The following is a 12,720-nucleotide window of genomic DNA, read 5'->3' as shown; positions in this document are numbered from 1 at the left end:
ACTAAACGTTTGCTTCTGTTCAGACTGGAAAGCTCTGAGCAAAATCCCTCCCCAGCTCTGCCTGTCCCGCATGCCGGGCAGGACAGCCCTTATTGACCTCTGCGGAGCTACCACAATCAAAATCTTTAAAAAAGGTAGAAAACAGGGTTTGGGTAGTTTCTGTTTCCTGTAATTTTAAGAGTTTCCTCTTTTTCTTGAATGCCAGCCAACATCTAAAGAGCAGCTGCTCCTGTAACATGACAGGAGCCAGGCAGCAGGCAGGTAACTGCAGAGCCCTGAGGTTTTCCTTCCAGCTGTCCCAGCGGGGTGCGTGTCTGTGTGACACACAGCTGCCCAGCTCCCGGCAGCCTCCCTCCCCAGGGGACACAGCTCACTATGACCATGCTTGTGGATTTTGTACTGAACGGAAGGGTAGTTTGCAGGAAGGAGACAGAAGGAAGCAGAAAGTCCTCAGGGGTTGCAGAAGGAGTTCGCTTATTCTGGAGCAACCCTCTTGCACGTTGCCTGGAACAAGTTCTGGTGTTCTCAGCTCTGTTTGCTTGGCAGTGGGGTGGCATTAAACTCTCTCAGCTACAGATCCTTCTGATTTCCTTCCTCACTGGTAATCAGAAAATAACCTGATCTGACTCCTATTTCTCACTGGATCCCAGGCTCAGACGTGCTGGACTGGTTTGCAAGATTTGCAGAAGAGACTCCAAACTAGTCCAGCTTGTGGCTCCTGTACAAGCAGAAGCCCCTCTGGAGACATATACGCAACATCAAAATCAAACGCACAGCTCAATGAGCTTCCAGAGCCAGCCCAGCTTCAGACTCTGTAGTAACCTTAAACTCATTAACAACACTCCCTGCAGTAACAGCTGTGTGTCACAAAGGCAGCTCAAAATGACTTTACAGTAGCTAATAATAAATCCTTTCCCTGAGCTTGAAACTGAAAATCAAATGGAAAGGAAAAAAAAAAAACCACTCAAACTTGGTATCTACTGTGTAGATCATTTTTAGAAATACCCATCCTCTGCCCTCCAGTAAGTTCTGTCTTCTTTGGGGTCAATCAGTTGGACACTCCTCGTTTATTTCAGAAGCAGATCTGAACTGAAAGTTCTAAGAAAAGGAATAGCTCTAGAATTAAACAGGGTCAACATTCAGAACCAAAGCCACTGCCACTTCAAGTCAATGCCTGCTTGCAGCTCATTGCCGTGCACACATTTAATATTGGTATGTGCAATGCTGGCAGAGTACCAACATTCCAACCCCCTTCAACTCTGACTTCTCCTATGTCCTCTTTGTCTACATTAGAAATTCCTCTTTTTCCCCTTCTAAAATCAGTCAACACTCCCATCGAGACATGTCACTGGATAAGGACATTTCAAATACCTTCAACTAAGCCGCCTTTGAACTCTATCCCCTACGCCCACGCTGGCAGCACAGTGCTCAGCAACTTTTGCTCTGAAACCAAGTATCCCAGTTGCTGCCCCCGGTCTCGCATACTTTCCAGGCTGTCAGAGAAAATGCCACCCCAGCCATTTTGGACTTACCCATGATGGTCACATCATACTCTATCTGGAAGAGTGCCTCCTGGCTGCACTGCCGCAGGATATTGAGGGCGTCAGCATGGGTCATGCTGTGCAGAGGAATCCCATCAACGCTCAGCAGCCTGTCCCCAATTTTCAAGGACCCTTCCCTGTAGGAACACAAAAGTTACTTTTTTTGCATTTATATATTTATATATGTGTATGTATTTATATATAAAGTCAATTACTTTGATCCTGTAAGAGTAGAACATTCCCTGGGACAATAGCTTGGGTTATTTATAGTCAGGCCCATCACATTAAATCAGCAGCCTGAGAATAGATAGGCTGCCTCCTGCTTTCGAATATAGCATCAGCTCTTCATCTGCACAGGGTTAATTAGGTGGCTGCCTCTGGAAGAGGAGTTTCTGGTGTTTCCATTCATAGGTCATCCTATGAACACCAGTTCCAATCTGCCTGCACACTACAGACCCCACACCACCTCTGTAGCACCACAGCACCACCAAGAGAGGCCTCGGGGTGACACCAGCAAGGAGGACAAGAAGGACACATGTCCAAAAATGTGGTGAAAGCTGCCAGTCTGTCTTGTGAAAGCAGATACTGGAGGAGCATTACCTGTCTGCTGGGCCACCTGGCCTCACATAAGTGAGCACCAGCGGTCTGGACTTGTGCCAGTCTTCATGGGCTCCCCCTGTAAGCAAACCGGGAAAGCCGTCAGTCATTGGAGGTTTCGAAGTCTGAATTAGAGTGCTGCAAAAGTAGAGACATTTATCACATAACAGCTGACACAGCTTGAAAGCAATGCAAAGAGTGCCCTAGATTAGGCAGCCGGCAGTCCTTGAAGGCTGCATGGGATGCTCTCCAGGGCACACTTTTGTTTCTCATCCGAGGCTTATGACATCCACTATCTTTCTTTTCTCTTCCTGCTTCCCATGTCACCTCTGCCAGTGCTTGTCCCCAAATCAGTTCTCACCGAAGAAGCCACTAACCTCTTAGCACAAAGCCAAAGCTGTTGCCTTCCTTGTAGAGGGACACCTCGATGGTCTTGGGAATAATGCCAGCACTGCTCTCCGGCACTGAAGGAAGAGAGGAAAGCTTGGTTATCCCCAGACAAGTCTTTTCCATGCCACTCTACAAAGTAATAACAAATAACAGCATTAAAACAAAAGTCCAGCCCCTATCTCCATATTGTATTATGCCTGTTTGGAGGCAAAAAAAGTATGAGCCAGACACATGAACCTTCACTAGAGCCAACCACCATGTTTTGGGATGACTGGACCAGTTCAGCATTGTACATCTCACCTCAAATTTGTCTTGGATAATACTCTGACATTCGAGTAGAACCCTCTCATTTATCAACCAGCTTTAATGTGTTCAGTATTACTGAAAAGCCAGAAGCTTCTGCTGCAGATGGAAACTTATTTAAAAAAAAAAAAAAAAAAAAGAGCAGCAGCAGCAGCAGTGTAAGGACAACCACTGGCTGACCTTAAAGAAAATGAAAATCCCAAATCCTCAGCACAAAAGGTTGAGGTTTTTTTCCCTTTCCTCCCACATTTTGACTTTAAAAAAAGATTAAGTGAATCCTTTAAACTGATCCTAGGGGCAATTCAGTAATGTTATGTTAAATACACAGTACTGTTTAATGTACAAAAGTAAAGAGAAAAAGAAAGAAAACTGTTGCTATCTCTTGCCGTCCCCTGTTATTTAATGATTTATTGAAGTACTGCTGTGAATATGAGACAATTTCCCAGTCTTCTCCATTCAGAATGGTGCATGGCATTTTAGCCTAGTCTGCTCCAAAAAGATCAATTCCTTATCTTCAAACCAGAGAAAAGACCAGGAGCTTGACTTCAGCCTGGCAAGCTGGAGCCAAAGGCACCCTGAGCACATCCATGCCAGCCTCTCCATTTGGCTCAGGAGGGGTTTTGGAAACCACTTTCCCCTCTGTCCTCATGAACCACACTGGTTCTCACTGCCAAGCTTCCCGAGGGCTTGCAACCTGCCCCAGTTAGGGTTAAACTAACCCAGAAGATGCACAGCTGAGGCACGGTACCCCCTCGCAGGCAGGCAGCCCTGGGGACAAGGCCAAATAAAGCCCCAAACCAGTTCCCCGCACAGCTGCTTTGCTCCTGCACAGGCTGCTGACAGGGATGCAGCCTAGAAATACTTCAAGAGGGAAAAGCTTGGGACGCAGGAAGGCTCTCGGCAGACGGGTGATACATACCAAGAAAAGAGCATAACGCATCCACGAATGAGTTAGGAAACCGTCCGATTTCTGTCCTAAGCAACCAAGCATGAAGTTCTGCAGCAGCCTTTGGTAAGAGCAGTGGGAGCAGGGTAACCTAAGCTGGTATTAATGCAGGGCTCGCTTTATTCATGAAAGAGATGATCTGACACAGTGGCCTGAAAACTAGACTTAGACTTGCAAGATCTCTCCAAACCAGGAAATTACAAACTGGGGAGAAAAATTGAAAGCCACAAGCGCAAGCTATTGAATTGCACTATCCTTCTGCTTTTTGCCTGGGGAGAGAAAGAGGCGAGTGCACGCAGCAAGAGCAAACCCTCAGCACAGATAAAAGCACGCGAGCAACCAACAATGAACTGGAGCAAGGCAGTAATGGACAAGTCCCTGTATTTCACAGTGCTTCTTTGTTTGGATTAGTCATAAACAACATCAATAATCTCATCTGAGAGAAGTCACTATTTCAGTGTGCTCTTCCTGCTCATTCAGAAATGGAGACATTTTGCGTCGCTGCTATTGATTGAGCCATGCGGTATTGGCACTGCTCCTTAGCTGCTAAGGACAGCTTATCAGATTCCTAATAGCCAGCCTCACAGCTAAGCAAAAAGGTTATTAAGAGTTGCCATCTCTACATGGAAAAACTGAACCATAGGGTTCTGTGGTTTGGATTATTTATTTATTTATTTTTATCAGGGCTGTATGCGAAAGCTAACTAACATTTCCAGCAAAACAGAGGGGGATGAAGAACAGAGATTCAGATAATTCAGATTTGTTTTTTACTTCTTAGGGCTTTATATGGTCATCTACATATTCAGTATCTTTCATGTAAAGGCAGCAGCTACGGCAAAGCTATGAAGTTTAAGATGGGTTGCTAGCTGGGGTAAAACGTTTGGATTTCATTAGTTGTGCTTTTTCCTTTTTTATTTTTAGTTTTTCTATTTCTTCTGCCCAGTCATTCTCTGACTGACCCTCTGAGTAACTGAGTGAGTAATAACCAGGGAGATCATTTTCACAATGATGACCGTGATGAAAAACTGTACTGAGGTATTTGTTACAATCAGACCAAAGAAACCAGTGCAAAAGCACAGTCTCCCACAACAGGACACAAGCCCTGTTTATGAGATCTGCACCTGCCGGCCTCTGCCAGGGGCCCCTTAGCTCGAAGGCAGATTGCTTCAGCTTCCCTTCTGAAAACACCTAATATTTCAAAGCATCTTGAGGAGTAAATGCACTTGCTGCAGTTCAGAAAAGAGGAGCTGGCAATATATGCTTAAAACTGAATAAAATCTCCCATAGCCACGCTCCAAAAGGGAAAAAGAAAAACACGCTGAAGTAGCATCAGGAGGCAGATTGGCCTGTGCTACCAAGTCACTCGGAGGCAAGACAGATCTAATCAGCCATCTCCTGCCGGTGTGCATGAACGGGCACCCACTGTGCTGGAAAAAGCACTCTGCTCTGACCGCATGCAGCTCTGCAACATCCACCGCGAGCAGATGAAGGCAGAACATCACAGTGCCCCCGGACATTGCCCTCGCCACGATGGCTCAAGCACGAGCAAGCCCATCTGCACCCCGGGACAAAACGTGGCCAAGAAAAGAGAGCAGCATCATCAGAGGCACCCACCGGCTGGCGGCAGCTCATACTCTACTTCTAGCACTACCCTTTCGCCCACGTTTTTCAGCAGGCTGATGATCTCGTCGTGCCGCAGCTTGGTCAGGTTAATGCCGTTCACCGACTTGATGTAATCCCCGACGTTCAGCTGGTCACTTCTGCGAAAAAGGAAAGAGAAAGCAGTGGTAGGACACAGCCTCTGTTACGCTTAGGCTGAGCATGCCTGGTGAACCTTTGGTAACTGCAAGATTTTGTGAACAAGCCCCCAGCGTTGGGCTGATCTTAACTGTCTGACTGCATGTGCCTGCTCTCAGAGAGAAATGCTAAAATCGAAGCCATCTCTTTCCCACTGGCAAGCGTTCAGATCTGTACATCCAGTAACAATCGCTGTATATGAGTTCACAACCTCTCTTTTTGTTGCTCAATTCCCGTTCGCATAGAGCAATCAGTCAAAGAGAAGCATACCAGGAGCTGTCTGAAATAAAAATCCAACAGGAGAAAAGAAAACATCTTGCCTTTTGCCTGTTTTCTACAAAATTGTTCATTTACCCTTTCCCTTTATCTGCTTCTTGGAGCCTTTCTTCTCCCGTTCCTTTTCTGAGCCAGTAATGTTACTTACACACTCAGTATTCAGAACAGATACAATATTAAACCACTTGGCTTGATCAAGATGTATTGTACCATGCAGCTCTCCTGACAAGGCTGCCTAATTTCACAGAATCCCAAATATCCCTACACAAAATTTCAGAGCATAATTGCACAGAGCATGGGAAATAACTCAAAATAGAAGACATTCGACTTACTGAAGCAACAACTTCGCGTTCTGAGACACATGAAAAAAAAAAAAAGAAGCCGGGTGCCAATTATTTTAATTATAACCATATTCGTTCAGGAGGTAGAACATGCAACTACTCCCCTCCAGCTTTCCCATGCTCCCTGTGCCCCATCTCCGTTTCTCACCTTGCTGCCAGTCCTCCCGGCCTCAGATTGGAGACCCTTGGCTTTCCATCTTTGTCCGTGCCACCCGAAATGGTTAACCCAAGGGTGCTTCCTTCCTTCTTGATCAGCTCCACGATGGTGACCCCTCTGAACTCTTCTGAAAGATCAGGAATAAAGGCAAACCCTTCAGTGGAAGGCACATTCCTCCCAGACCCAAGGAGAGCCTTTTCCTACAGGTGGTGGGAGAGCAGACCTGCCATGATTTATACTGTTAGCAGGAAGAGAAAACTTTTCTTTTAATTGGAATTGTGAAAGAGAAGTGTGTCTGGCAGACCCACAGGAGTGGTGGGAAAGCATTTCATGCGGGTCTGGCAGGCAACACCAAGCAGGGCAAGGCAGGGGAGTGAGAGCTTGTGAGAAGATGAAAATATCGTGTTTCCCGGGTGCTGGGAGCCGGGCAGAGCCCCAGGGAGATTACCTCAGGAGCTATGTTTTATATGGACCGGGGTGGGTGTTTGGAGGGCTGCATGGCAGTCACAGTTCCCAGGCAGGAGGATGCTGTGGACCTGCAGCAGCTGCCTGGATGGACAGAATAGGGTGGATCTTAAATACTGTGATTTAAAAAACATCCTGAGATGTCAATGCAGTCGGGAGGTAAAGAGCATAACGTGGGGAGGGGTGGGATCCTGCCGTCAGCAGGGGAAGGAGCAGGAGGCACAAACTTCGCTCATTCACAGCAGTGTCTGCACGATCTGCATCTGGTCCGTGTCAAACTTTTTCCATACTAACCACCGCATGTCCATCTGCCATTGAAGCCATGAGACACACACAAACGTAACTGGTTTCACATGAACCACAAGCCCCAGTACGTATGGGCAGGGTCAGGTTTAGGGTGCCTGCTGCACCAGCAGCACTCCTCTATTTGCTGCAGGCAGCATATGTTTTACCTTCCTTTAGTCCAACACGACACTCTTGCTTGTCTAACACCTATGAATCAAGCCTGACGTGATGCCAGCTTTGGTCCCATTACAGCGCACCTCTGGGCTTTACAAAAGCAGTGTCCCTAAACTATTTGGACTTTTGGATTTGACGTGGAGGAGGGAAGCCAGCAGCAGCCCAAGGAGAGACCAAGAGCTCTGCTGACTTGGCGGAAGGCAGCTCCGTGTTAATCCACACGACGGCACTCGCACTCTGCTCAGAGGACGACTAGCCCCGGGACAAACGAGATGACTTTCATCCCTTGCCAGAGCCTCCTCTAAGAAGCTTTTATAGAATTTGTCTACAACATGATCCATCCACCTCCGCTCTCTCTGGGTACTGAAAACCCTCCCTGTTTTACAGGAGAAAACCAGCCTCCCTCACACAGGGCAACCTTCTCCAAAGCCATGCAGGAGGAGGCGGTGATGGGCACTGGCAGCAAGTGGACAAAAGCAGTGCCATGGCTGTGGAACAAAACCCACGCTGCAAATGACCCATGAGAACATTCACACAGCAAGCCCCACAAGGCTTAAAGGAGGTGCTATGCTTCGAGAGGAAACATTTGAAACCTCCTGCATGCTATGATTTCCAGAGCAAGGCAGGTTGTCTTAAATAACACACTGACACAGCAGATCTGTGCTCGTGCAGGGCTTCCCTTCTCTGTCCTCTTCCACGGGGAGAAAACGTGTCGCTTGGCACCACAATGCCTCATCATTAGCACATTGCTCCTTGTGTAATGCCATCGTGACTCGAGAAATTGCACCTCACCACGTCCTGCCATGCACTACCTGTTTTGTGAAGTACTTCCAAGAACAACCCGTGCACTTGATTAACACGAGTGAAGAACCTCTTTGCAATCTAGCACCAGTCTGGAAGGCATTCAGGCACTGCTGGGTCCCTATTTAACGTGGTAACGGCAGCTTGTTGCAAAACAACAGGTCCATAATGCTCCTGCTCTTTAAGCTCAAACAGCTTTGACCCCTTGCCAACTCAGTAACTTAGTTCTCCACTCACCAGCCCAGGATCCCAGGGGTTGCCAGAAACTTTGTGGGGGCTCCCCACCATGCTGGAAGGAACGCCATCCGGCACTATCCTGTAAATTTCCTCTCAGCTACAGACGTGACTGATCAACACAGATGGTGCCGCGAGGGGAGATTATTAGCTCTTCAATGGGGTTTAATTTTGATCCTTGAAAAGTGTTTAAAATGAGAACTCCCAGAGTGCAATTACCCATTGTTGTGGGTTCAAGGAGAAACCACTGCTCTGGAAAAAGGCAGGTTCCTGAGATCAATCTATCAAGGTAAACAATAAGGGACATCAGCCAAAGCCTCCATAAATCTACTGCTGCTATCAGAGACACACACAAGATGTGAAAGTGAGCTGGTTAAGCTGGATCTGGTCCTTCAAGACATGGCCTTTAAGTACCATATGGGAGTAATCTTGGATTTCTTCTATTGGCAATTACGCCTAGAGTTTGATGTTCAAACGACAGAAGGGCCCTGCTCCCTCCCCAGGCTCTGCAACACACAAAACCAAATCTGGGTTATTAATGGTCAGAAGACAAAATCAAGCCCCGTGCTTTTTTAGGAAGGAGATGAGCTGCCGGACTCCCCCTGCCCTGCAAGCCTGATGTGGCAGCACTTCTTCCCTCTCTCCTTTGCCATTATTTTCCTCTTTGCAGGTGTCAGCTGAGGGCAGGAACCGATCCTCCCCCAGCTCACTGTGACAACCATTAATGGCTCCACACTGGACCAACAGTTGCACCAGGACCATACCACCCACTGAGACTGGCTACTGCCATCCATTTCTGCCCTCCAGCAAAAGCCTTGCTGTTAGATACACCAAAATGGGGGGGTTACTCTTTTGGGGTAAAGCCAGGTAAAGTGTAATGCATGCCCCGAAGTGTTGGAGGAGTGGGTCCCCTCCTTTACCTGGGATGCTTTGCCTCCTGGAGACCAGGGCTGCATCCATCCCACCGGAGTCCTTGCTCCCCTTCGAGTAAGGGCCATCATCTGAGGGCAGAGCAAACACAGAAACTGAAATTAGTGTCAAAAGCAACGAACAACAGCAAAACCACAGCATTTCAAAAAGTTTGTCCTTGTTGACACTGGAATTAGGATCAGGACCCCATCACAGACTGTGGGTGAGAAAAATCACTGCCAGCCCCGGCTTCTCGCTGCGTCACAGGGGCTATCCAGCCTTTTAGGGATGGAGGGAAAGAAACAAGACAGCAGTGGTGCAATAACATTATCTGATTTATTCCTCTGGGAGCTAATCCGTTAGGAGAGAACGAAATTTCCTTGCTCCTGTAATTATGTGGAACAGCTGAGGACAGAGAGAGCCGTGGCATTAGTCTCACAAGTTTTAAGCCTGTCATTATGCTTGTGAAGAAACTTATGGTCTCTGGAAATGGAGTTATACATCTGGACACTAACAGGGCACTAAATCACTATACTTGAACGAAATTGCCTATTCTTATAGATCCCATTATTTCAAAGTCACATTTTCCTGCTGCTGTTCCAGCCTCTGTACAGTACAGAGAGCACCTTCTCTTAAGAGACTTTAAAAAAAAAAAAAAGAAGGAGGAGGAGAAAATAGTGTGGAGGAGAAAATATGCAACTGTGTGGCATAATTTGAAATTTAAATGTAAAGTATTTAAATATCTCTGTATTCTCCTATTGGAAGACACCTATATTGCAGAGAGGGTATCTGCAGAGAAGAGAGCATGTTTCCACACATTTAATTGGCATATATCTAAAATGTCTGTTTTTCTGGCATTTCCTAAAAAGCTGGGGCTTTGTCAAGCAATAATTTCCAGTAACTATGCAGTATCAAATAACTCCCGTTCTCAGTGCCCGCATTCCTGGATTGCCCTTCCCAATTCTCCAGTTGCCGTGAAGGTTTAGAAGTTGTCCATGACAGCTTAAATACAGATTACCGAAAAACCCAGCCACATGCTCCTGTCCACAGCCCTCCAGTAACTCGTATTTCAGTTACAGAGGAGTTTTTGTCTCGCTGTGTACAAGGGGAATAACAGCTTCTGTTCAGTGGTCTGTCCACAGAGCAAGCAAAACTGACGTTCAGTTTGCTGGCAGCCCACTTTCCCCACAAACAGAAAAATGATGGTGTAAACTGAATCATGTGGGTTACGTTTAAACACCAAGAGATGGAGTTTACTCAAGGGCTTGAGCATTTTTAAAAGACAAAATGAAACATGTTTCCATATAAGGTAGTTTCCAAAACGGCAAAACACACATATATATTTCAATTTTAATTCTTGACACCCCAGCTGAAGTAACTTCACAAGTTGACAAAACTCAGTGAAATGTTTTGGCTGACCCAAACCTGGACTTTTAAGCATAAAAAGCTTAAGCTGAAAAATAAGCACCCGTCGGTTTTTCAACCCAAGTTTAGCAGCCCACAGAGGGATAACATGGATGTTCAGACCTTAGATTTTTCTCCCGTGTCAGTTTGAAGGCTTTTCCACCACCATTAAACTGAAGATTTCTAATAAAGCAAGAACTAGCACTTGGCACTAGACCATCAGCAAGCAGTGCCAAGTCCAAAGAACATTGAACCTTGGTACCCAAGGTTCCAGGACCTCTGCAAAACAGGGGAAGAACAAGGCTCTGCCTTTCAAAAGGAGGATAAAACAACACTGCCCTGACCATGAAGATCTCTCAGCATGACTCAATGCTGACAGCAAAATCAGCAGCTATGGCTTGGCTATTACAGCAAGCGCCGAGTCAAGGCACAGACTTCAGATGGGTGCTGGTACAGCCTGGCATCAACGCTAGGAGCAGAAAGCCTGAAAATTAAATTTGCATTGTAATGGCAATGGCCTTTCGGGTGACGTGGAAGTCAGGGACAAGGTTAATCTGGGCTTAATGACTCTGGAAAGTTTAATTTACTCATGGCAGTTTGGCTCTAGCATGCGAGTTTTTAAAAACAAAGCAAACCCAACTGCCATCTCCTCTTCTGTAGGTGTTCAGTAACAATAAAGATTCAGAGCTTTTACTCTTTACCTTTGTTGGCCATGTTCATCTTAATTTCTATCTCCAGCAGGTTTTCCTAATGTCCTGCCTTACCCTCTCTGTCATCCCATGCCTTGCACAACTGCAGAGTCAGAAAACTGGGATGGTTTGGGAGTACAGGGCAGACGTCCCCCAGAGGAGCACCAGGACACCGATCCCACTGCTGCCTGCCGACACCGCTCAGCCCAGCGGCTGTAACCTCCCTTCACCTCTCTCCCAAATGCAGGAGCATGTTAGAGGAGGAACCTCGAAACGGCAGCTCAGGATACCCAGCACAAGGTGAAATACCCTGCAAAATACCCTGGGACCCTCACCTTCCATGCGAGAGCGCTGCCCTGGGTAGAACACCCAAGGGAGCATCACTCTGCCACCGACTGGAACCCAGCACTCCCGGGGAGCCACGCAAGATGGTTCAGAGCCAGCTCCATAATTTGCTGGCAGAGGAAAGCAGTCAACCATCTGCTTCACATAAACACACCGCCCTGGACTAGACAGCCACCGGCACTCCTCTGCGCTTCACTTCCCCATCGCAACCCCAATCCCTGTCGATACGAAACCCCGTTTTGCTGTCCCCCTCCCAGCCCCAGCAGCTGCTGGCAGGCAGACGTGGCTGCCATTTCAGCAAGCCAGCAGCTCGCCTGTGTGCCACCCGCTGCCCCTGGCAGCCCAGAGCTGGGACCCACGCTGCCGGCAATTCGCACTGAGCCCCCCACGTCCTCGGCCACCGGCTGGGCTGGCAAATAATTAGCACCACAGCTCCCCTTCCTCTATCGCTTCTCCCTTCCAAATGCAGTTGATTATGCTAAAAATGTTTGTTTTTTTTTTCACTCATTATCTGGCTAAAATGTTTGAAGAGGAGAGGAAGCTGCCACATGCCACCTGCCGAAGTGCGAATTGGCATTTGCTCGCATTAGCATCCCCGCTGCGCGGCTCTTTGTTCATTTTCAGCCCATTTCCTGCTCTGCCACTCAAGCTGGTATTAATGGGGATACTTTGGGGGGGATTACTTTGGGTTTTAAAATAAGGAATTCCAGCTCTTTTTGCTCTCTCCCTCTCATTTCCCCTGCCTAGCACAGCACCGACTCGGAGGGAAGGCAGCAGGCTCTCTGCTCAGCCGGCCCAAAGGCAGCGCCAACCAAAGCACCGAAAATTCATGAATCTCTCCAATCCCTAAAATCAGAAAATAATGTATTTTTTTTAAGCCTCTGCAGATTCGTTTTACAAGCAATCCGTGCTGGAGCCATTACAGGTGTATTTTTCAAGCTTCTTCTCACCCACCAAGCAGGCCAAGTTTTTTCCAAAGAAAATATTCTGTAATTAGTGTTTTCAAGCAGCGGTGTTGATGCCAGCCCTAGACCTTTCAGAAAAGCTCACCAAGTACATAAGACTC

General features: G+C 47.2%; 1 protein-coding gene across 1 annotated transcript in view; it reads right to left on the bottom strand.

Moving 5' to 3' along the window:
• GRIP2 (glutamate receptor interacting protein 2) overlaps positions 1–12,720 on the bottom strand; it is a 77,904-nt gene that overhangs the window by 47,155 nt on the left and 18,029 nt on the right. The window contains exons 2-7 of the mRNA XM_035546630.1: positions 9,228–9,308; positions 6,340–6,475; positions 5,392–5,537; positions 2,516–2,602; positions 2,142–2,217; positions 1,533–1,678 (exon numbers count right to left, since the gene is read on the bottom strand). Coding sequence (XP_035402523.1) covers positions 1,533–1,678; positions 2,142–2,217; positions 2,516–2,602; positions 5,392–5,537; positions 6,340–6,475; positions 9,228–9,308 — 672 coding nt within the window. The remainder of the gene's footprint in view (positions 1–1,532; positions 1,679–2,141; positions 2,218–2,515; positions 2,603–5,391; positions 5,538–6,339; positions 6,476–9,227; positions 9,309–12,720) is intronic.

Source organism: Cygnus atratus, chromosome 10 (assembly GCF_013377495.2).
Source record: "Cygnus atratus isolate AKBS03 ecotype Queensland, Australia chromosome 10, CAtr_DNAZoo_HiC_assembly, whole genome shotgun sequence".
Classification (NCBI taxonomy): Eukaryota; Metazoa; Chordata; class Aves; order Anseriformes; family Anatidae; genus Cygnus; species Cygnus atratus.
Note: the sequence above shows the minus strand (reverse complement) of the source record. Positions and strands in the feature narration are given on the sequence as shown.